Source organism: Acanthochromis polyacanthus, chromosome 6, assembly GCF_021347895.1.
Source record: "Acanthochromis polyacanthus isolate Apoly-LR-REF ecotype Palm Island chromosome 6, KAUST_Apoly_ChrSc, whole genome shotgun sequence".
Lineage (NCBI taxonomy): Eukaryota > Metazoa > Chordata > Actinopteri > Pomacentridae > Acanthochromis > Acanthochromis polyacanthus.
Window position 1 is genome coordinate 19,223,732 of NC_067118.1, and position 23,621 is coordinate 19,247,352.

The 23,621-nt window shown below is 41.1% G+C and overlaps 1 protein-coding gene and 1 long non-coding RNA gene across 3 annotated transcripts; both read right to left on the reverse strand.

The window, feature by feature from the left end:
* Positions 1-697: 697 nt before the first annotated feature.
* On the reverse strand, positions 698-4,558 carry LOC127534451 (uncharacterized). The gene is made up of 3 exons (XR_007942641.1): positions 3,006-4,558; positions 2,504-2,586; positions 698-2,063 (listed from the first exon to the last, which is right to left on the reverse strand). It is a non-coding gene; the product is annotated as an uncharacterized LOC127534451 (long non-coding RNA).
* Positions 4,559-6,710: 2,152 nt separating this feature from the next.
* On the reverse strand, positions 6,711-21,371 carry rcc2 (regulator of chromosome condensation 2). Of its 2 annotated transcripts, none has more exons than XM_051949657.1 (13): positions 21,281-21,371; positions 19,840-20,054; positions 19,139-19,232; positions 14,437-14,580; positions 14,200-14,331; positions 13,900-13,988; positions 13,035-13,149; positions 12,428-12,594; positions 12,089-12,269; positions 11,799-11,904; positions 10,282-10,354; positions 9,844-9,921; positions 6,711-7,861 (listed from the first exon to the last, which is right to left on the reverse strand). In XM_051949657.1, exons 2-13 carry the CDS (start codon positions 20,038-20,040, stop codon positions 7,757-7,759), a joined length of 1,485 nt encoding a protein of 494 aa, XP_051805617.1. In that variant the 5' UTR covers positions 20,041-20,054; positions 21,281-21,371; the 3' UTR covers positions 6,711-7,756. The 2 variants fall into 2 exon arrangements, with proteins under 2 accessions (XP_051805617.1, XP_022074323.1); XM_022218631.2 differs by lacking the exon at positions 21,281-21,371 and adding an exon at positions 21,153-21,274.
* Between the last annotated feature and the right edge of the window lie 2,250 nt (positions 21,372-23,621).

The window sequence follows — 23,621 nt, forward strand, 5'->3', positions numbered from 1 at the left end:
TAAATGGTTCAAATAGGTACCCATCGGTATGAGACCTGGTGTTTATTCTTACTTCAGCAATCTGTCTGAGGATTTTTATCTATGACCATTCATGAATAAGAATGTTAAAACACATTTTATCTGGAGCACAGGAAAAACAAGGCATCACACCGGGTTTGACTCTGTTCTACCAGCTTCTTTAACTCAGGACCTTCTCTCATTCAGTTTGTTTCATCCGTCTTCCCAGCAAACTGAAATCTGTTCCTGAGGTGCTTGTAAAATGCTTTTTTTCCCCTGTCCCTGCTCCCTCAAACCTTCCTTCAGTCCTCTGTCCTGCTGTTTGTATAGACAACCATTAACTTACCTCGTCAGTCAAGCCATGACAACTATTCCACAAATGCCTGCGTTACATGGAAACTAACATCTGCTAAAGCTACAGAAATCTAGATTTTGTAACGGCCACAGTCAGAGGTCATGCTTAGGTAAATCAGTGATTGTAAATGAGCTTATATGGCTGTAACATATGACTGAGGACCTGTCCAAGATCTTTCACCGTAAGTCAGATGGGACAGGCTTCACAGGATAAAGGGATGCATCAGGACTTGTACCCAACTTCACAAGTCACTGAAAACAAACTGTCAGGGGTGTGGGGTGTGGTGAACCCAGGTGCAGAAATAGTCGATAGACAGCCAGGGATTCTGGTAAAAAAAAGGTTTATTTAATCAAAACAACTACTAACTGAAAACGAGACTGAAGTGGCTACAATAAACAAAACGGTGACAAACAAGAGGGCTGAGGAAATGATACTCACACACAGGAACTATGACTGAAGGTGGAAACAAACTGAGTCCAAATCAAAAACTATAAAGTCCAAAAGGTATAATCCATAAATGGGGAGAAAGCAGAGTTGTCCAGTAAACAGGTGTAATCCAGAGGTAAAGCGGGAACAGAGTCTGAAGCAGAAAGAATCCAATATGATGAGCCAGCAACAACTGAGAGAAATGGCAGGGCTTAAATACAGAGGGGAGGACCAAGTGAAACGAGTCTGAGCTTGATTGCATCAAGTGACAACAATCAGAGGCCAGGTGCAGAGTAGGCAGGGAGCAGCAGACAGAGGGAGACAGAGAGACCAGACAACACAGGATGAAAAAACAGGAAAAGGAACAAAAAGGCAGTAATAGAGGCAGAATCCTGACATAAACTCTAAATAAACAATGATGTCAAACTGGTTTTCAGAACAATGCTGTCCTGATATGAACATGAGCACCACACAAGCTCTGGTTCACAGCTGAACTCCTAGTTAGTGCAGGTACAAGTTGATTTGTTAGAATGAAGTTCATCCTGAACTCTCAACACAGTGGTAAGGAGGCCTGTAAGGGTCAGGAGAGGAAGGCAACCTCAATGTGACGTAAAACAATACCATCAGTGGATAAACAAGTTGTAAAAATGACAGCCACCAGAGCTTTCTGTGTAAAAACACTCCATTAAATATTTAGGATCATACAACAATAAACTAATTTATCTCTTAGGTAAAAAACATCTTTACCTTTGTAGTTTCACAAGAATGCACTTAAAACTACAGTATTGTTACCAAAAACCAGACGGTCCAGTCTGTGAGACAGGAGAGTATTGTGACAGACAGAAACGACATACGAGCTCCATGCTGGGACTGAACACACTGGCTGATAAAAGACAGCATAAATCATCTAAAATGTGGCATCAGACTGGATGGGAAAGAGGGTATGGCAGGGAGGTAGCCTATATAAATTAATATTTAAAATATTTCCAATCCTTCTCTCTTCAGTCCAGTTAAAACATCTCTGCTCGTAGGTTTTGGTCATCACAGGTTGTGGTCATCAGTGTTCAGTGGAAGAAATGCCAACAGAAGAATGAGCTCATGTAGTCAGATCTCCTCTGATCCATTTAAACACCATTTAGGCGACATCTCGTCCTGCATCCAAGACGAAGGCGTGGCGGAAGCCGTTCTCACACAGTCTCAAGTCTCCATGAGGGAAGTCCCGTTTGATGTCGTGATAGTACTGAACAGGGCACCAGTGGTCTGTAGCTCTGTAATAAAAAATGATCTGAAAACATGGACACAGAGTTTACTGCTAAATGGTCTGTATTTATATAGCGCTTTACTATACCTGCAAGGTACCCAAAGCGCTTTACATGATACGTCACATTCACACACTGATGGCGGAAGCCTCCATGCAAGGCACTAACCACAACCCATCAGGAGCAACTAGGGCTTAGTTGTCTTGCTCAGGGACACCTCATGAGCACGACGGGCCGAGGATCAAACCGCCAACCCTTCAGTTGCAAGACGGCCACTCTACCCAAGCCGCCCCGGCATGCTGATGTGGATTTCTACATTTATACACATCTAAACTATTCACTGATAATTCAAGTAAGCATCTGTCTTTTTATGTACTTAAAGACTACTAGCTGTTAGCTGGCAGCGAACTACAGGCAAGTGCAGAGAAATATTCCAATGTGATCGTACAGGTGTGCATTTTCCCACCTTGTCCAGATTTTTCTTGACAGTTATGTTGTCTCTTTCCAGAGCTTTCCTCATCTCCTGACCCCCCATGTACATAGCGTTGGCTACAAGCAGAAACAAAAGTCACAGGTTTAATCTTTGCTGTTTTTCAGAACTTTCAGAAAAATAAAGGTTTTAAGATTTTGAAAATGAATAAAGCAACAACTTTCCAGACAACGCCAAAATCTCGTCCCCACTGGGTAGCAACAACACGGTGCATGTGTATGTGTGAGTGAGAGTGTTGATGTAGAGCACTAAACATGTATAGAGTACCTGTAATTGATGTAACTGTGTGTATCATAGGTGATGTTGCTTTTGCAGCTGTGTTAACCATTTAATTGGTATTATGTATTTGTTAGCCCACCCAACAAATTTCACCACCAGCCGCCACTGATCTGCAGTATATGGTACACATATCTGACACTATAGGTGTATGTAAAATGCAGTAAAACCAGCACCAATAAGAAAATAAACATTAACTTACCGAACTATTAAAGTCCTTTTAGTGTCTGCTGGTAGAATCAGCCGAAGCGCCACGGTGACATCGCTTTACTTCAGCTGTGCTAGGAGCTGGCATCAGGCAGGAATCCTGTGATCAGGAACGACTACCCATCCTGGACAGGAAGCCCCGTCCAGAGTCATTTTATTGACAGCTCAGTGCACCAAGGATTTTGCCATTGCTATTACTTGGTGGACTGAGGAGTGACAACAGGCAAAAGCAAATGCAAAATGGAAAAAGCAAATGTAAAACTTTCCTTTAGATTTATTTCTCTCTTTATAGTTCCACATTTATTTATTTTGTCTTTATATTTCCACAGATATTTATATTTTATTGTGGCACACCTGTGACTCCATAGCATGCAACACATCTCAGCAGGGATGGATGTGCAAAGGAGAACCCTAAAAACTCATTCACTCTTTCACCTCCTGCTCACCTTCGAAAACTGAAGAACCCTTTCAAAAGCAAAAAGCATCTTAAAGCCTTGAAAGCCTTTATTTGTGGGACTGAAAGTAGTAACATAACACTTACAGCTACACTACATATGGCAGATGTGGTTCATTCTATGTCAGTTTCTCTATTTGTGCTCATGTTTTGTCACTGCAGGAAAGCTTCTGCTTTGTTAGTTCTCATTTAAAATAAGCATTGCTTAGTTCATTCATACATTTTTTTTAAAAAGAGACAAAAATTGTCCTGTTTTCAAGAGGTTTTGATCAATTGAAGCCATCACATTGGAAAAGCAGCAGATTTGTCAAAAATAAAAACAAGGAGCTGAGTTTATGAATGTCACATTCATAGGTACTACAGTATTTCAGCTCAGTGTATTAGTTCCCCATTCATCAAACTTAAATGTAAAAAGTTAATTCCAGTATATAGAGGGCTGGTTAATAAACCCTTAATTTTTTTTGAATAACCATAGGACTAAGAACTAAATATTGTCGAATACTGAAAGTTGGCACCAGCAGTTTTCAGTGTCTTCATAGGTACCTTTAATTAATGATCCTGTGAAACTGCAGCTTCAAGAAGTAACTGTTCACACATAGTAATTGTGTTGTGGAGCACTGAGCAGCCGAGGCTCAGTTGTATGCATTAACTTTGCTGCAGTATGATCAACTGACTTCAATATGATTTGAGAACTTAGACCTATGACTATGGAAGCAATAGAAGACATCTTGCAAGACTACATTTACTCAGTGAGGCCACGAAACTGCAGTGTTGGCACATGTTGAATAAATATGGAGATCAGCCACAACATTAAAACCACTGATGGGTGACAGAATTTTTTTTTCTTTTACCAATCAGCCAGCTACAGTCAGTTTTTGAAGTTACTGTGTTGGAAACAGGAAAACCACCAGCAGAAGATTGAGTGACTTAGACAAGGACCAAACAGTGACAGTTCGACCTCTGCGTCTCTTTAAAAAAAAAAAAAAGAAAAGAAAAAAAGCAGGTCTTGTGAGGTGGCTGTGGTTACCACCGACTGAAAATGTTCTAGTGACAGGGTCGTAATGCACTTTGGAAGTGGAGGTTGGCCTGTGTGATTGGTCGTGTGACCATCATCGGCAGCTGCTGCAGACAGCTCAGTTGACGTCATGGAGGAGGCAAAGAAACTGATTGGCACAGGGAACAGGCATCTGGTGATGGGAGATGTTGTTTCTGCTGTCAGTGTCTTCCAGGACGCCTGTGGCATGCTGGCTGAGAGATATGGGGACACTGCAGATGAGTGCGGTGAGGCTTTATTCCTGTGTGGGAAGTCCCTACTGGAGCTTGCCAGGATGGAGAACAGTGTCCTTGGCAATGCCCTTGAGGGAGTCCTAGAAGAATCAGAAGAAGAGGAGCAGCCCAGCAACTCTAATACGAACAGTGAAACACTCCTGAAACACTTTGTGCTACAGAAGAGCTACTGTAGCACAAACTGTTGAAGGCTATAATAGTGAAGTACCAGAAGGTGCATCACAGCCTGGTAGGTATGGCTCTGTGTAGCTGCAAACCAGTCAGAGAGGCTACACTGTCCTGTGGCCACCACTGAAAGCAACTACAATCGACATGAGCATCATAACAGGATCGTAAAATGATGTAGGAAGGTGGTCTGGTCTGATGGTGCCATATGATGACCTGAACAAGAGATGGCAGCAGGATGCACTGTCAAAACCAGTATTAATGGAACAGAGGTGGAATTTGTTGAGGATTCAAAGTACCTCTGTGACCACATAGAGAATAGTTTGGAATGCAGTGGAACAGTAGCGTGAAGAAAGGTGACCAGAAAAGCTGTATCTGTTCAGTCTGGTTACTTTTCATTTTGGTGGCCATAAAACTGTAGAACTTCTCCAGTTTGACCACTGACCAATAATATCAATATCATTTGCAACAGAACTTTCTCAGTGGTTATTGCAGTATCAGTTTCATGTGTAATATTCCATTGCTGTGTGTAGTGTTTTGTTTCATTATCATGCATAATATTACCTTCCTACTTCAGTATCATTATTACTTTTTCAGTCTAATTGTAGCATACCTTTTTTATTTAGTAAAATCATACTTAAGTTTCACTGCTGTCCTCTCTGTGTGCAGTCTTCTACCATAAAGGCATTGGTCAGGTATGAAACCTAATTCTAACTCGACAGTTTCTAGGAGCAGCAAAGTCACTGCAAAATGTAAAATGTGTGAAACTACTACTGAGATTTGTTATAGCTGATCATCCAGCTAAACTGAAAAATGAAGCAAAAGATGCCTTGATCAGGGAGGGGAACAAGGCCTCAAGACTCAGAAGTTCTCTGCAGAGGTGGAGAACCTGCTTGGTGATGACCATCTCAGCAACAGGAATCAGAAATAACAACATGCCACCCTCCCAGTGTCTGGGTCTGTTAGAGGGTTCTAACCATTAAAACTGAGGGTTTTCTTTCTTCCCGTGTTGTAAGATCGTGACCCGAATATCCAAATATCCGTTCGCTATGGCGGTATCCGGATATTAATTTCGGTATCCGAATATTCGTTACACCCCCTTCGGACAATACGGGGCGTAACGAATATTCGGATATTCGTCTTTAACAGGGCACGAATATCCGGAGACCAGAAACCACTATTTGGGCCAGCCCTAGACCTCAGTAATGTATAGTTCTCTAAGATGACTTGGGTTGTAAATCAGCAGAATCCAAATAAAACTTGATTTAATTGAATCGACAACATTTGAATCGAGTACAAAACAAATCAACAAAAGGAGTCTTGGCAGTTCTCCACACTTCTGACATTTTTACGTTACTTTGCTGCTATGATCAAGAGTTAGAATTATTTTTATACCCGATATATGACTCAGATTTATGGCAGCATTACAGACTGTTCCTTGAACTTCGTTGATGATCAGCAAGAGAATGAGCGTTACAGTTTTACTTCATTTAGCCACTAGAGGACTGTCGGTCTTGTGATAAGACATATGACATCTGTACTGTAACAGCTGGTCAGAGGATGCTGCTTGCAGAGATTTTGGTCAGGAGGAACCACAGTGAAAACAACATACAACCCAGGGCAGCCTAGGTGACTGCCAACACCTGCCCTGCTCAGCACTATTTAACACGTAAGCGTCCCACTGCATGGTGTAAATACACTCACAGTCATCAAAGTAAATTAAAAGATGATGTAAACTACAACTGTGACTAAATAGCATAGATGTAACACAAGCAGAGGGATACAGACTGCAAATCAATTTACATGAATCTTTATTTAACCATTTCTATGATAAAACAAAGTAACTCAGAGAAATTTCACCATAAAAAAGAAAGCAGTACAGATAAGTAGAAAACACCTCTGCTGTTTCGAAAAACAAGAACAGGTCTTCTTTTCCGACACACCTTAATGCATTGAACCAGTCACAGAAAGTGTTTCAGGTGGTTCTGGAAGTTCTGATCTGCTTGTGAAACTGCTCTGAGCATTGGAATAGTTGAAATTCAGCAAATTAGCAAAAATGAGAGCGAGCAGACACTGTGGTCTTGGAAGGACTGAGGTGTGCATCCTTGATGCAAACACTGAATAATAACAAAAGGAATGTAACTTAGAGTGGAGTGCACTAACTCAGAACATCATGTTCCAATTCCTGATTGTAATCTGTGGCAGATTCACACGTATGCTAACACTGCCATATAAACTTAAATCAGACCGATCGACTGATCCTCTGAACAACACAAAGAAGACTTCCATACACGTAGAAAAAGGCACAGGTATGGAGTGTTGGTCTTTGAAAACCTCCCAGTAGGAAAAGACTGAAGGTCCTGCTGTAGCACCCGTAAATGTGACAAACAACTATCATTTCAAATACTGCAATGAAGAAAACAACAGAACATGTGATGTGAAGACATGAACGTTTGACTGTATTACAAAATGGAAAGGGGGCTGGGGGAAACACGACTCTGCTAGGTGTAAAGTTCTCGGAGTGAACTGGTACAGGTTCACTCGAGGTGGGAAGTGAAGATATCTTGACCTTTTACTGTGAGAGCTGGACCATCCAGAGCATCTGTCCGTCTCCAGTCTCATCTTCTCAGATTTCAGTGTCCAAATTGATATGGAGCCAGTTTACCAGTAGTTGAGATGTGCGGATATCCTGCAGACTTTAGAGTGTCTCCCCCAAACTCAACCATCTCACCAGTACGCTGCTGTGACCAGAGGAGACTCAACAGGCTCGGTGTTCCTGCTCAGCATCGCTGGTCTCTGCTCCAGTGAAACGGGTTGAGATGTTGCTGTTGGAGGGTCACTCAGAGTGTTCGGGGGTTGTACTCAGGCAGCTTTTTCAGTTTCTCCTGTTCCTGCTGAGTGTCCTGTCTGGCAATAACCAGAGAGTGAGAGTACCCCATCACCACCTGCAAAAGCAACAACACTCTGTTTTACACATTACAAGTATATTGGACTGCTTCACCCTATAGCTTTGATCAAGCAAGTCAAGAGGTCCATATTCATTCTGTAAGACCCTCTTAGCACCTGGTATTAAATACAGAGATCTTTCTGCTGATCTGCTGACGGACATCCATATCTATGTTACTATGTTTGGACCTAGTCTGGACTGCACTACTTCAAGTTGTGTGAAGCAATTTTATTCCCCCCCCTCCACATTTCAGCACCAATACACTACAGGTATTTACACACTAACAACAGCAGGAACTTCATCAGTAAAATTCATAAATTATCCATGGAGACGAGATGAATCAGCACTCCATCAGCGATGTTTAAATCATTTATTACATAGCGGCTGTCCTCAGGTTGTGTCTTGAGATTTCACTTGTACTGTGTCATCATAAATAAACGAGGGCAGCAGATGTTTTTTTGACGGTTTGATAACTTGCTTAAGCGGTTACTTTATAGGCATTGTGCATCACTTGGTGCCATCGTCTGTACTCACCCAGATAACGACTAGGTCTCGCCATCACTATGGAGGGGTATATCTGAGTGAACTCGTAAGTAACACTAACAGAAAAGTTAACAGAATAGTTAACATTTTCAACAAATCAGCATGTTGTCATTGGCATTGTGAGCTCAAAGCCCTGCTGTGCCAAAAGCTACATTCCAGACAATTCAGAACTTCAATATTTCAATCTTCCTACTTGAAAAACTACAATAGAATGGCTCTTTAAAGCTGCTGTCCGGAGTTTGAATCGCAGCGTCTCCAAAAACACTGGTGGTCTCACCCTCCCTCCCTCTGATTTCGCCCCTTTATTTGTGCACGCGCGCAGTACATGAGAGAAGTGCCCGGAGTGCTGCAGCATCTCGCCTGTTTTGCTGTTTTCCCCTCTTCTACATTTAGTAAATAATAAAGGAATTACGTTAGAATGCTGTATTGAGTCTAACTTGTCCTAATACCAAAATAACATGAATCTGCTAGGACGAATTACACTCGTGTATCCCTCTCGATGACGTTGTTTATCAAACTTAGTGCATTTACGCGTGTATGTGTGTTACATTGTTTATTTATTTCTATCTAGAGTTCAGAATTGCATGACTCCTCTGACGAAGAGTATGTCCCAGACGCCCCAACATCTTCCTCCAGAGGACGGGCATCTAAACGAAGCTGTCAGGCGGGCTATGGAGGCCGTGGTCGGGGAGCGACGCGAGCACCCCGAGCCAAAAAACGTCCTGCAGTCTCTTGGCCTGACAAGCCGTGGGATTGGTAACTTTTCTGGAAGTTGCTGAGCCCTGATGCTCTCTCCTCCACAAGCAAAACAAATGTGCGCCCGGTTGCGTAGTGCGTAGCTCGCCCACCTCTGCATGGGCTTGCTTGCTGTGCGCGTAACCGTTGATTGACAGCATGACAAAGCTGAAGCTCGAACTTGATTGGTCGGCAGCAACCGGTGCTTTTTGGAATAACATGGGGGTCTATGAGAGGAAGGCGGAGCTCAGGAATAAATTTTCATATCGCGTTATACTAACTTTATATTATAGTATCGAACTAGACTAACACATTTAAGCTTTGTTAAAAAATGATACATAAATTGAAAACAAACAGAAAGTAGGGCTGTTGTGTTTGTCTTTCAAAATTGATGTCAAATGCGTGACAGCCTCATATCTGATATTTACCCTGAACCCTGCCGACATTACAAATATCCATATACTGTGGGATGACTCAGGCACGATGTCTAAAGCTATATAAGAAAAGCTGCACTGAACTGAACTGTCATGAGTTTACATTTGACATTGTCAATTGTGTCATACAGTGTTTGGAAAGTTCCAACCTCCAATATAAATGGAGCACAGTATAAGCAGCTGTTAGCATGACTGCTGGTCTTGTATAAGCGTATCCATTCAGGTGAGACTTCTCATGACTGTATCTGAAATGTGTTTGTCCATTGACCTGCTCAGCGTAGATGCCATCCAAAGTCTTAACCTCTTGTGCGGTGGTGGAGGATTTGGGTTTGTTGTCTCCATATCCCTACAAGACAAAAGACGAGATGTAATCAATGCTGAGCGCCTGACTCACGACACAAAAGCCAACATGTATAAATATTCAGTGTGGGTAAATAGTGCTTCACCATTTTTGAGCATTGTCTCTTATCTTCATGTGAAGGGGAAATAGAAGCAAGACCAAGGGACACTACATAATTTTACTGTAACACAAGAGGATTTTGTGGATTCTCCTATGATGACAGATTATCATTAACAACTCTACTGTGTTCACTCCGGTGGCCATTAATATGGAATGGGCTGAAAACAGTGAATGGGTAGAAGTAGTTCACAGTGATAAGCAAAAATTTCTGTCAGAGGATGTCACATGGAAGGACTTGGGCCTTACCAGCTCTCCAAATGTGGGTGAAGGTCCCCAGCTGATCGTACTCTCATCTGCAGCAATAATGATGCTGCTCTTCCTGTGAAACACAAGCATACATAGTTAAACTTTACACTGAGAACTCTGTTCACAGGGTGCTGAATCAAAGCATATTAATGGAAAGTTAACTGGAAGGAAAAAGTGTGGTAGGAAAAGGTAAAAGAGCAAAGGGGAAGACGGCAGACTTAAGATGATCAACAAAAGCAGATTCAAGAATGTGGGAGAGATTCACAAGCAGTGGACTGAGACTGAAACCAGAACATGCACAGCCACCACACACAGATGTGTCCAGGATATGGGCGACAAGTGTCAAATTTCTATAGTCAAGCCACTCCTGATCGGCCAACAATGCCATTTTTCCTAGCATGGAAATGCATTGCATTTGAATATCGCCTGATTGGTGGGCGTGCATTAGTGGGCCATAAGGTGGTCACATGACGGCCCTTCAGACCTTCAGTCCGGTAGAAACATGGTGACTCAGTTGCAAATTTTCTCTTTTATTACGAAAACCGTTCAGCAAAATGTATATCAGAAAGCATTTGAGGCGAGAAATAAGCTGTGCATTTGCTGAATCTGTCCTCATTTTACTTCAACAGCTAGTTTAGCAGTTTAATGAAAGTTTTACGATGCGTCAAATCTCTGCTCCCCGCACCGCTTTTGCATAAAGTAAAAATGAAATCCAAAGTCCCTGATCCAAAGTCCTCTTTTCAGATCAAAGTTTGCATTTCTTTAAGTCCAGTGTGAAGTTTCCACAGTCAGTGATGATTTGGGCACCATGTCATCTGCTGGTGTTGGTCCACTACGTATGATGAAGTCCAGAATGAATACAGACATCTACCAGCAGATTTTGGAGCACTGCATGTTTCTGTCTATTGAAGAACTGTTCAGAAATGGAGATTTTGAGCCTCAAGTTTCAATCTGTGCAAAAACGTACTGAAAGTTCTTCAACAGGCATAATGATTTGAGATAGAATGGCCCATTTGCATTCTTTTGTTGCATATTAAGCAGGTGGGTGCTGCAGCAGAAATGCTGTACCATCATTAAATAGTTGGTTGTTGGTTATCATTTTGTCACACAATATTGATGAACATCACAATGCTGTATTACTTTTAATACTGAAAGGATCCATCAACATTTTTAAAAAGGTTAATTATAATTAATGTAGAAATGCATTCATTTCATTAATGTATTTTTTGCTGTGATGTCAGAACTGGTATAGAGCATCACAGACTGTCAATGACACTGGAACCAACTACCAAACTTGTGGCATCTTTACTTCAGACAAGCTGCTTGTGCAAAATGTGATACTGGATCACAAGAAACAAGTCATGTCAGCACTCCCTGATGACCCCTGAGGTCATCTTGAGGGCAGCTCCAGTAGTTTGTCTCTACTGGTTCTATGAGTGGCTGCTGATGTTTCATTGCTTTACTTTGTGTGTCTCTCGTTTTGCTGTGGCCATCTTGATCCAGGTCGTTACACTCACCCACACGCCAGGCTGCGGACCTTCCAGCCACACAGATCCTGCACAGCTTTGGGGTACATGGTTGACTCTCTGGAAGTGTTTGTCACCCCCCAGAAAAACAGCCCCCCTGCAAAATACAACATCAGCTCATCAGACGCATGTACACAGCAGGATTTATTGTATGTATTACTTGGACTTAACATTTGGTATTTAATATTTAGAGCTCCTGGCTGAGCATCAGTCAAAGATTCTAAAATTCTAAAGATCTGTGTCCACAGATGTTCTCACAGCATGATGAGCTCTTTTCTTACCCATTTCACTGACAGCGAATGAACACTGGTAGCCTGTATAGATCTGACTGGCACCTCGTCCAGGAAAGTCAAAAAGTTTAACCAGTCGGGGAACCATCTCATCCTTCTGCTCTGTGTGACCCAGACGCCCATAACCACCGAAACCCCAGCTGAACACTCGTTTCTGAGAGTCCAGCACCAGCTGCATACACAGACACGCAATTTTATTACTCTATTTAATGCTGTGGTATCAACAACAACAAAAAGGGTAATGGCAGCAGTTTGCAACTCCTATTGGAACAATCATGGGCCATCTACAGAAAGATAACTCTGTCATTTGATTTCAGTGTATTTTCTCACCGTGTGGTTAGCACCACAGGCCACATCTCTGACCACCACGTTGGGCACAGGGATGACCTGGCCATCCTTAGACTTCTCAATAAAGATGGCAACACGACGAGGGATGAGCTCACAGTCAAACTCAATGCGCTGGGCGCGAGCTATGAACTTCCCATCACTGTTGTGACCTGCAATGAGACAGATGAAATGTCAATACTACACCAAATATTTTAAAGACATAGAGCAAAGTACTTCATTTTATTCAATCAGTGATGTATTTGTGATGCAGCTCTCAATGTCAGTAATGGGAGCTTAAAATTCCTGGAGCTTACATTTTAATAAATTTGGCACAAAAATAGTATAGGGAAAAATATTAATGCAATCCAGTGAATAAACTATAAACTAAAATCCCAAAATGACAGTACACATAACTTTACATTTACTTAATTGCGTGTTTTAACATCAGCTGACATACATCAACTTTCACAATTGGTTTACATCAGCTTTAAGCAGTACCGCTGACGTAGCAGCACCAATATTCTCCAATAATAAAAACAAACCACCAACTTGTGCAAACACACTGTAAAGAAAGTTAACAAAACTGAAACAGCAGATGCTGTGAGTGTACCTAGCTGTCCATACTCGGGGCAGCCAAAAGAGTACAGGTTTCCTTTGCAGTCTACAACCATGCTGAATTCAGCTCCACAAGCTACCTTCACCAGGGGCTGTCCGTTGTAGGAAATCTGGAGGGGCGAAAGACACGAGGCAGACTATCAAGACTACTGTAGTCTACTGAGAGCTTCTTTTGCATTACCTTGGAATTATTGATTACTGCGGCCATGCTATTCTGAAATATATCTGAGAATTCTTGATTGTGATTGGTTAGAAAGTGTTTTAAGTAACTGGACAATTCAAATCAGACGCCTGTTATGCAGGGGGTTTGTGTCGTTCTAAATGAACACACTGTTACACAGTGCTACACAGTAGGAATACAGCTTAGAGCAGGGGTGTCAAACTCCGTTCCTGGAGGGCTATTATCCTGCATGTTTTAGATGTTTCCCTCTTCCAACACACCTGATTCAAATGATCAGGCTCGTTATCAGGCTTCTGCTGAGCTTGATGATAAGCTGATCATTTGAATCAGGTGTGTTGTGTGTCTGTGATCATAACAGGTAGAGGCCTGGAATGATGCAGTTTAGATCATTACTATTGCTGTGAATATAATTATGGCTGTAGCTGGTGTCATAGCCGCTGAGCCACATTAAGGTCAACTTTAGGTTCACGTGTGGACAAAAGCTACTAAAACACAAGTCGTACCCACACAACCAGCCACAGCAAAGCAAGTGCCCAATAGTGTCAAATGTGGCAATCGCTATAGTCAATATACGGTGTATGTGACCTGTGATATGACCTTCATAAACCTGTGACCTCCACACCAACACTTCTGGCTAAAACAAGAAACACAAATTTGAGCCATTTTAATGCTGGCTTACTGGTGCTGGACTGAGGACTGCATCAGTCTGGTTGCCTTGGCCGAGCTGGCCGAGCTTGTTCTCACCAAAAGAGTAGACAGTGCCGTCCTCTGAAACAGAACGGCATCAAAACACAAACAATTACAAATACAGAGCAATGAGGACTGGATTACATAATTTTCAGAAAAAGTCATTGACCTCGACATTAAAAGCAGTTTTGCACTGAATTATTTTAGTCCCAGATGATGCTGGTTTTTCCTTGAGTTTAGCTGGAATGAACACTGTGACACTGATGATAACACACATCTGGGTTCAGCCCACCTGTGAGTGCCAGGGTGTGATTGCGTCCGCAGGCAGCAGAAACAATCACATGCTCTGCCAAAGCCTCAATTAGCTTAGGAGCCTCCAGACGCTTGGTGTCACCATGACCCAGCTGACCTTTGTCATTACGACCTGAAGAAGCAGGAACCAAGAGGTCAGTGGAGGTTAATTCCTTCCATTCTGAACTAAACACTGTGATGCAAACCTCTATACAAAACTACTTAACACACTACTTACCCCAGCTCCACAACTTGCCCTCAGTGGTCACGAGGAGACTGTGAGCAGCACAGGGTCCGGCCATCACACAGCTAACCTGGACATCATTCAGACAGCCATAGCGATGAGGACCCCACAGATTCTGACCCAGGTTGCGAAAAGCAGCTGCAGACACAAACAGACCACACATCAAACTGGATGACACCGATTCAATACACACACCATGATTCCTCACAAACCAAAGTTATTTTATTCCCCTTATTTTGCTCATTGACCTCTGTATAAATGGAAAGAGAATTACATGAACATATTATAACAGAATGCATCAGATACAGACAAGGACATCAAACTACAGTCTGAACTCAGTGCAGCTGGATAAAAAATGCCCACCTGACTGAACTGTGGCCCTATACACACGTGGACAAAATTGTTGGTACCCCTCAGTTAAAGAAGGAAAAACTCACAATTCTCACTGAAATCACTTGAAACTCACAAAAGTAACAATAAATAAAAATTTATTGAAAATTAAATAATCAAAAACAGCCATTACTTTTGAATTGTTGATTAACATAATTATTTAAAAAAACAAACTAATGAAACAGGCCTGGACAAAAATGATGGTACCTCTATAAAAGATTGAAAACTATTTGACCAGAGTGACATGATTAACTCAGGTGTGTCATTTAATTGACATCACAGGTGTTTCCAAACTCATAATCAGTCAGTCTGCCTATTTAAAGGGAGACAAGTAGTCACCCTGCTGTTTGGTGAAAAGGTGTGTACCACACTGAACATGGACAACAGAAAGCGAAGGAGAGAATTGTCCCAGGACATCCGAAAAAAATTATAGACAAACATCTTAAAGGTAAAGGCTATAAGACCATCTCTAAACAGTTTGAAGTTCCTGTGACAACAGTGGCTCATATTATTCAGAAGTTCAAGACCCACGGGACAGTAGCCAACCTCCCTGGACGTGGCCGCAAGAGGAAAATTGATGACAAATTGAAGAGACGGATCGTTGGAATTGTATCCAAAGAGCCCAGAGCAACCTCCAAAGAAATTAAAGGTGAACTCCAAGGCCAAGGTACATCAGTGTCAGATCGCACCATTCGTCGTTGTTTGAGCCAAAGCGGACTTCATGGGAGACGACCAAGGAGGACACCACTGCTGAAAAAAACTCATAAAAAAGCCAGACTGGAATTTGCAAAAATGCATGTTGACAAGCCACAAAGCTTCTGGGAGAATGTCCTTTGGACAGATGAGACCAAACTGGAGCTTTTTGGTAAGGCACATCAACTCTATGTTCATAGACTCAAAAACCAAGCATACGAAGAAAAGAACACTGTCCCTACGGTGAAACATGGAGGAGGCTCAGTAATGTTTTGGGGCTGCTTTGCTGCATCTGGCACAGGGTGTCTTGAAAGTGTGCAAGGTACAATGAAATCTGAAGACTATCAAGGCATTCTGGAGAGAAATGTGCTGCCTAGTGTCAGAAAGCTTGGTCTCAGTCGCAGGTCATGGGTCTTCCAACAGGACAACGATCCAAAACACACAGCCAAAAACACCCAAGAATGGCTGAGAGAAAAGCGTTGGACTATTCGAAAGTGGCCTTCTATGAGCCCAGATCTGAATCCCATTGAACATATGTGGAAGGAGCTGAAACATGCCATTTGGAGAAGACACCCATCAAACCTGAGACAACTGGAGCTGTTTGCTCATGAGGAGTGGGCCAAAATACCTGTTGACAGCTGCAGAACGCTCATTGACAAATACAGAAATCGTTTAATTGCAGTGATTGCCTCAAAAGGTTGTGCAACAAAATATTAAGTTATGGGTACCATCATTTTTGTCCAGCCCTATTTCATTAGTTTGTTTTTTTAAATAATTATGTTAATCAACAATTCAAAAGTGATGGCTGATTTTGATTATTTAATTTTCAATAAATTTTTATTTATTGTTACTTTTGTGAGTTTCAAGTGATTTCAGTGAGAATTGTGGGTTTTTCCTTCTTTAACTGAGGGGTACCAACAATTTTGTCCACGTGTGTATCTGTCCAACTTGTTCATGACATTGACATCACTATGACTGTGGTGCAAAAACCTAAACACATCCGTGAGCCATAGTTTTAGGCAGTGTGTTCCATTGTTTCTATGAACACACACACTCACCACAGTGTATCTGCACAGATAAACTCATTAGAGCACCAAGACTTTTGAATCTACTGCTGAAAGCAGTCCCTAACAATAGTTTTATTCCAATAATTGAGTAATATTTGATAAAAATGACAATGACTAGCTGTTTTTGAAAATGACTAACCCCTTCTTAAAAGTATATATATATATCTACAAGCTGTTTTATAAGATGTAGCTCTTCAGAAAGCCTCTGTGAGCTAGGAGCTGAATTCTACAGACTCAGTGGAGATCTCAAACAGTACAGAAAGATGAACTAAAAAATTGTTGGCTTGGGTCTGCACATTGGATGTGAACCACAAACAATAGGAAAGACATTCGCTAACACCAGCCTTGTTCTTAAAACAAAAAGGAATTTCACAGGGAAAAAATCCTTAGATTTGACAATGACCTAGTCCTCATAGGACTACTGAAATGAAGTGATTGCTCTGCTACTTGAATCAGCAAGAACTTCCTGTTCTTTCTTTAGAACAGGAAGTTCTAAAGAAAGACATGCAGTCCACATTCACTTTCAACTCAAAACAAGAAGTGCTAAAAATATCCAAGTACGCTTCTTTATAAATGCACTACCAAAAACAATGATCTGATTGTGCTTGTTGACGCTTTGGTAAGGCCAACATCTCACCAATTTAGAGATGGTCTTTGTCTATGCAGCTGCTCTAGCCGACACCCCCAACCCCCATCCAATTTCAACAAAGCAAATTTATCAGTGTATACCAGAATAGCGAGTCAAGAATAAGACAAGGCGCTGCGAAGCCTGCCCCAGGCATCAGTGGGCCTGCTGCAGGGTTTGGGGGGTTGGGGGTGGGGCAGCACAGAACATGCATGCATATGAATAGACATTACTGTCACAATCAATTAACAGGATCCCGCTGGCTTTAACACATATGTGGCCAGTACATATCAAACAAAAAGACACATGTACACCTGGCATGTGGTTTAATTGAGTCTTTTCATGCTCTACTGGAGAGACAGTGGAAAACACTGATCAATCCTTAACCGCTGATGTTCAAGTTCCTACATGTCCTCAGCGTATGACAGAGAGGGATCAGGAAAAACAGCTGGTAGAGATTCGAAAATCCATACCTCAAATCAAACCCTTCACATTGTGTCCTGCATCTTAATGGGCCTCATCATTCTACCCTTTCACATCTTGGACAAAGGTGGGTCTCAGCTTCATGTTCGTGTTTAATAGAATACAACTAAAAATACCTCTAAAGTCCACTGATTAACATGCATGTCTGTCATTTAATCCATAAGCAAGTGGGAATGTCAAAACTACATTTTGCACCTTTAGTTATGGAGCTATTTCTCGACAAAAAACATTTAATCCATCAGACCAGTGGCTTTGTACAACATCTAGATTCTGTGTTTAAGGATGATAGCACCAGGCGTGACAACCTAAATGTGTTTGTCAAGAAACGGTTCCAGCATGGAGCTCTAGACTAACCTTTCCACTGGTAGCACTGGTGTTCCCACCTGTCTTATTTGGTCGGACCACCATATGATTTGTTTTTGTTTTCTGCTCCCCAAGTGCTTCACATGCAGCATAAGGCCCAGAGAAGCTTCCATATTCCCCACTCAGTTACTGTAGTGCAAAAGCACGGTCAGGTGTGTGATAAAAGACTGCTTTGTATGACTAAAATAAGGAGGTGAAAGGTCAGATTTATCCAAGTTGACACCATGTGACTTTATCTACATGGGCTATTTTCTATGAGCTGAATTTCCTATAAGTGGAGTGCAAGTTAAATGTCAATAGTCCAGTCAGTCAGGTTAATTTAGTTGCGGGAAAATCCTGCATCCTGTCATAACTGTGTTATTCATTGTGACTGCATTTAAAAGGTTTCCCTTCTTCACTGGCCCAGTCTATATCAACCTGCTTGGACCTGCACTCTCATGATCAAGCTTGTCTGAGTTGACACCTCTTCACCATCCCCTTCCTCTCTCTTCTCATTTTGTTGTATGATAATAACCTGCTGAAGATGCATCATCTTTGGAACATGGTAACAGCTAAATACATTGTTTCACCCATTATAATGAGAAGAGTAGGAAAAAGTACTACTTTCAATCACAGTGTGTAACACAGCAGCTATGCAGGTCAGAAAACCTTCAAAACAGGCTAATCATCATTTTTCACTTGCACAAATGCAGCTGCACATTCTGAAAGGGCAGTCTGGATCCTTGACTGTCTTTAAAAGTTGATGAGGAAACAATTTTCAGGCAAAGATTCTCCTTACCCCACATAGGAAAAAAAGGAACTCAGTATTCCGAGTAAACAAGGGAAAGGAATCAAGGAAAACAAACTGCAAAATGAGATGAGGAGTACCTGTGGCCATGTCAATACATACCAACTTTCTTCTCTTGCATTTACAAATGATAATTATAACGTTTAAAAGGTGTTTATACGATTGATCGCATTTATCATTGGGAACCTAAATACTTCACATTAGAATCAATTTGAAGAGACAAAAACTGGATTTTTATCAGTTTAGGTCCAACTCTTAGCATGACCAGCCATCTGAAAAATGCTCTACCTTGTTGTTTGGGCACCTCCTTTCTTCCAATCAAATCCCAGTTGGTTGCTCCAAAGATGAGCAGTTGACCTTTCACCTTTGGGCATTCCAGTTTCTGTAGAACGGAAGAATGTATGGTTAATGAAAAAATTCACATGGTTGCATAAAGCTAAAAAGCAAACTAGTTCCGCAGCTATATATCTGGCAGCTTTGCCAAGGAGTTTCTTTTTTTTTCATCTAAATAAATTCACCACAGGTAATTGTCCTAAAACAATCATACAAAAGTAATCCATCCTTGTACACCAATATGCTTCAACAATACACTGAAAGTTAACACTCCAACTTTTCCTGCAGAGAATAATCAGAATATTTTATCAGGAAACAGATAAAAGAAATTAAATTCTATGCCAAGGGTCATAATGTGGTATATGAAAGAGAAAACAAAACTGAAGCACAAACGCATGTAAAATCCATTATTATTATTACTACTAACATCTATTAATTCAGTATTCTCACAACTTAATCTGTGAGAATTATCAAAAATTCTGACAAATGTTTGTCATTTCTTTTCCAGCCTAGCTACACACTGAATGGAGGCCACATATCAGAAACAAAAACAAAACAAAAAGATAAAAGTTAAATAATGGTTTTAAAATTCAAACATATTTCTGTAAGTCTGCTTAAAGCAGCCAGTAAGCTTGTAGATGAGGCATCAAACCCACTATTTTCTCTTTGACGTCATCTGCAACAGTGACCGGTTGCAGACCAGACTTGGCAGCGGGTTTGCCAGGTTTCTTGTTGTTCTCCTGCTCGAAGTCAAACTCATCATCACTACTGAAGTCTCTCTCTTTCCTTTTGCCACTGGCCCTCTTCTTTTTCATCCCACCATTCCCTGAGACATCTGTCACCTTCTTACGTGGCATTGTTCAACCAGAAGCTGTTTTGAGGGGAAACAGGCAGCAATTAGTTTCTATAAAGTGGAACAATAATGTGTAATTGTAAACTAAAATAAAACATCTCTCTCCGAGATATATTGGGCGACACCACAGAACATTTTAGGATCAAGGGAGAGAGACAAGAATAGCCTGATAAGCAGAATGCATATCTGCAGAGTCTGAATCATTAAACCACTGATGTTTAAAAAAATAGCACAACACAATGAGAATAAAACAGTCATAGGCAACACAATGAATATGTTCCTAACGGAAGAGACACGGCTATATAAAAGCACCATCAAATAACAACTACATAAATTCATGAGCAAGTTGTGGCAGAACAGATGCCATTAAATAAATAACTTTCATAACTCTACTTTTTGTAACTTTACAAACTTCAACAAGTGAACAACTTTACATCCTATAAGCACACTGTAGTACTGTATGTTACTTTAAATGGGATAACGCTCATAGAAGTTTACTATACGACACTGGAGCAGTCCCCCTTTTTTCTACCTCTGCGGTCGTGTACAAGCTATTGAAATTTGGCATTTTTCCCTCGAATCACTATTTTCAACAGACGTCTTATCAATAGCTACAGGAGACTAGTGTAAGAAGCCAAAGACCAACAGCCAACTAAAACACCGGAGCCCGGCTAGCTGCTAACTGCTAGCTCTTTGAGCGGAGCAGCTAACCTCTGTCGCTCTTTGTTCACATAATGGTTACGAAGCAAGCTAGCTCTCGGGCTAACGCACGGCATGTGAAGTTAAATTGTTAGCGGCTAAACAAACGGCTGAGGCAAAGTTTGTCTGCTGTACAAAAACATCAAATATCCTCAAAGCCAGACTAAAACAAGATTGGGTAAAATTTGTAAGAATACGTGACTGATGAGGTTCATGAAGCTAACGTTGCCTCGCTGTATGCTAACAGACACTCTAAATAAAGACATGGACACTAACGTTACACAAAACGATGCTACAACAAAAACTTTTTAAGTATTTTCTTGACGGGGTATGTTTTTAGTCTAGTGTATGCACAAGCTCTGTAATCTCCAAAACTGTTATTTGTGTTTTCATATAGCAAAAAAATAAATCATATACCGGCGATTTCCTGATTCAGCAGCTCTCTGTCCGTCTCCGGTTTGATTGATTTGAACAAAAGAAGCTGCAGTCTGCTTTCACACCACGTGGTTTGTATTTAGTATTCATACAGGAAACCAAGCACTCACCAATACATACAACTGGACGCAGAAATAATCCGGGCTACCCAGCTGATCTGCTGGTCACTGCACCGGTCAGAAAACCTCAACCAATGTGCCACAGACTGGGCTCCTGAAAAGTTGTGCTTTCTCTGCAGAAAAGTTTGAGAGAAAAATTAAATAGTCATAAATGATGAGAACTTGAAACGAAGCATGAAGGTTACACTCTTGTTCAGCACCTAAGGAATTATTGAATAGTTACTCATTCAGATATTTGTATGTGTAGCTCTATGACATTCCTGTTTTGTTTCTCTTGACAAACTTCTTGAATTTGTATTGTACTCTGAAATGAAAGCATAGAACAAATAAACAAATGATGTTAAAACAAAATCAATTTAGAAACCAATTGTATTCTAAACTTTTGATTCAAAGTATCCACTTTTGAAAGATATAACAGCTGAACACACTCGTAGCATTCTTTCAACAATGGAAATCAAATATTCTTCAGAAAGTTCTTCCCAACTCTGTAGCAGAAGTTCCCATAAATGTGTGACACTTGTAGGTTGCTTTGCTTTCACTCTTCTGTCCAGTTCATCCAAAACCAGCTCCATGGGGTTTAAGTCTGAAGACTGTGCAGCCATTCCATATTTTCAAGCTTTCCATCTTGTTCTTTTTTTCCCTCGGACTTACGTTTTGAGTCATTATCTTGCTGGAGGATGAACCCCTGACCAATTAGGAATTCTGAAATGTGCATTATTTTTCAGTTTTGGGTAGCTTTACTATTTTTTAACCTCTGGCAGTTCACCACTTACCTTTGTACCATTTCAAGCAATTCATTGGACTCGAACAATTTGAATTTTAATTAAAAACTGGAAAAATTGGGGCGTTCTAAAACTTTTGACGCGTCGTATATATGGTAACAACTCTGGCACTGGTCGCGAAGCACTGTTTCGTAAACTGAATGAAAAACTGAAACAGTTTAACAGCAATTCAATCATAGCGTTAGGTGGAGACTGGAACTGCACAACGCATCCGTCAGATGACAAGAATGCAGGAGAGAGTTATCCTCCAGCTCCAGGGTCAAAGCTCTGGTTATTGAACAACCTTCCTGCTTTCAGACTCTGGCATCCACTTACTGTTGTAGAACATCCAGACACAGTTATGAAGGACATACAGAAGAGACTGGTCATTTTTTTCTTTGGAGGGTTCCACTGGCTTATATCTGCAGTGCTATTTTTACCTGTATCAGAGGGAGGTCAGAGACTCATTGACTTCCACAGCCACCTGGCAGCTTTTCGTCTCAGTACTGCACAGCTTCTTCTTTACCACCACTGACAGCTCTGACACAAGCTGGACTGACAAGGCTAGTGGTTCTGGAAAACTGCTGTCAAACTAAGTGAAGAAACTGGCCTCAAGTCTCTGCATCATCTGGAGAAACTGTTTGAGGAGGTAGAGTGGTCTTCTAAGCTTCTTTAGGGAGGCACTGAGAAGGGAGCCTAAAGATCAGTCCGAGTTTCTACTATTGGTCATTCATACTGAGACGGTGGAGACTGTCATATAAAGAGTCATTCAAGACACCTTATTAGAAGGCAGAAACAACTTCACCCTTGCACCATGGTGTCATGGGAGAGTTCAGAAAAGGACCAGGACGCAGATAGATGCAGTTAGAACTAAAGAAGCCTCATTAATGAGAGGTGAAATGTCTTCAAGAGCCTAAAAGAAAGTCCAGTTGCTTTCCTACTGAGACTCCTAGGATTACCATGACCTGAGAATCCACAGTCAGCTGTAATTTAGTTGGATTTGTGTGGGTGTGATTTAAGGTGAAATTTTAAAGGTGTGACAAGTTATTGATATGTCATCAACTTGTAAGATAATATGGAAAATATACAGGCAGGCAGAAGCTTATTTCTCCATTCAGCAGTTGTATAGAAAATGCTAATTAAAGTCCTGTTTGGGTTCATCTGGTGAATCAGAAGTTTCTTATCGCCCTGTTTTGGTCTTCACCAACTCCTGAGGGAAATATTCAGTATCTTTTATTGTTACATGCTCCATCATGTTCAATAGCTAGTCTGTAACTTGGACTGTCTGTTGTTTGCTGCTGAGTAGGTAGTGTGCATTGGCTTTATAAACTTTTCTCTGACTGCTGCCTGTTTGGCTAAGGTTTTGGTTTGACAGCTAAACAATGAGCTTGAAACTTACTATAAAGCTCCATAGTTGAATATTCAGCAAATAATTCTTTGTAGGTTCATCACTACCACAGACACCTTTCTAATTGTCACACTGCATTCAAATTGTCATTTTAAACACTGTTTTTTTTAAAAATATGTATTCGCTGCTTTAAATAAAAGTCTTGCCTAAATCAATGAAACAA

Bases quoted from the DNA above. Each gene is read 5' to 3' on its own strand.
- rcc2 (XM_051949657.1), bottom strand. From the start codon at position 20,040: ATGCCACGTAAGAAGGTGACAGATGTCTCAGGGAATGGTGGGATGAAA. The intron at 14,581-19,138 runs GTAGAGCATTTT...TTGTGTCTGCAG, and splicing joins GGAGGTGCCCAAACAACAAG to CTGCTTTTCGCAACCTGGGT. The intron at 11,905-12,088 runs GTAAGAAAAGAG...TGTATTTTGCAG, and splicing joins ATTCGCTGTCAGTGAAATGG to GGGGGCTGTTTTTCTGGGGG.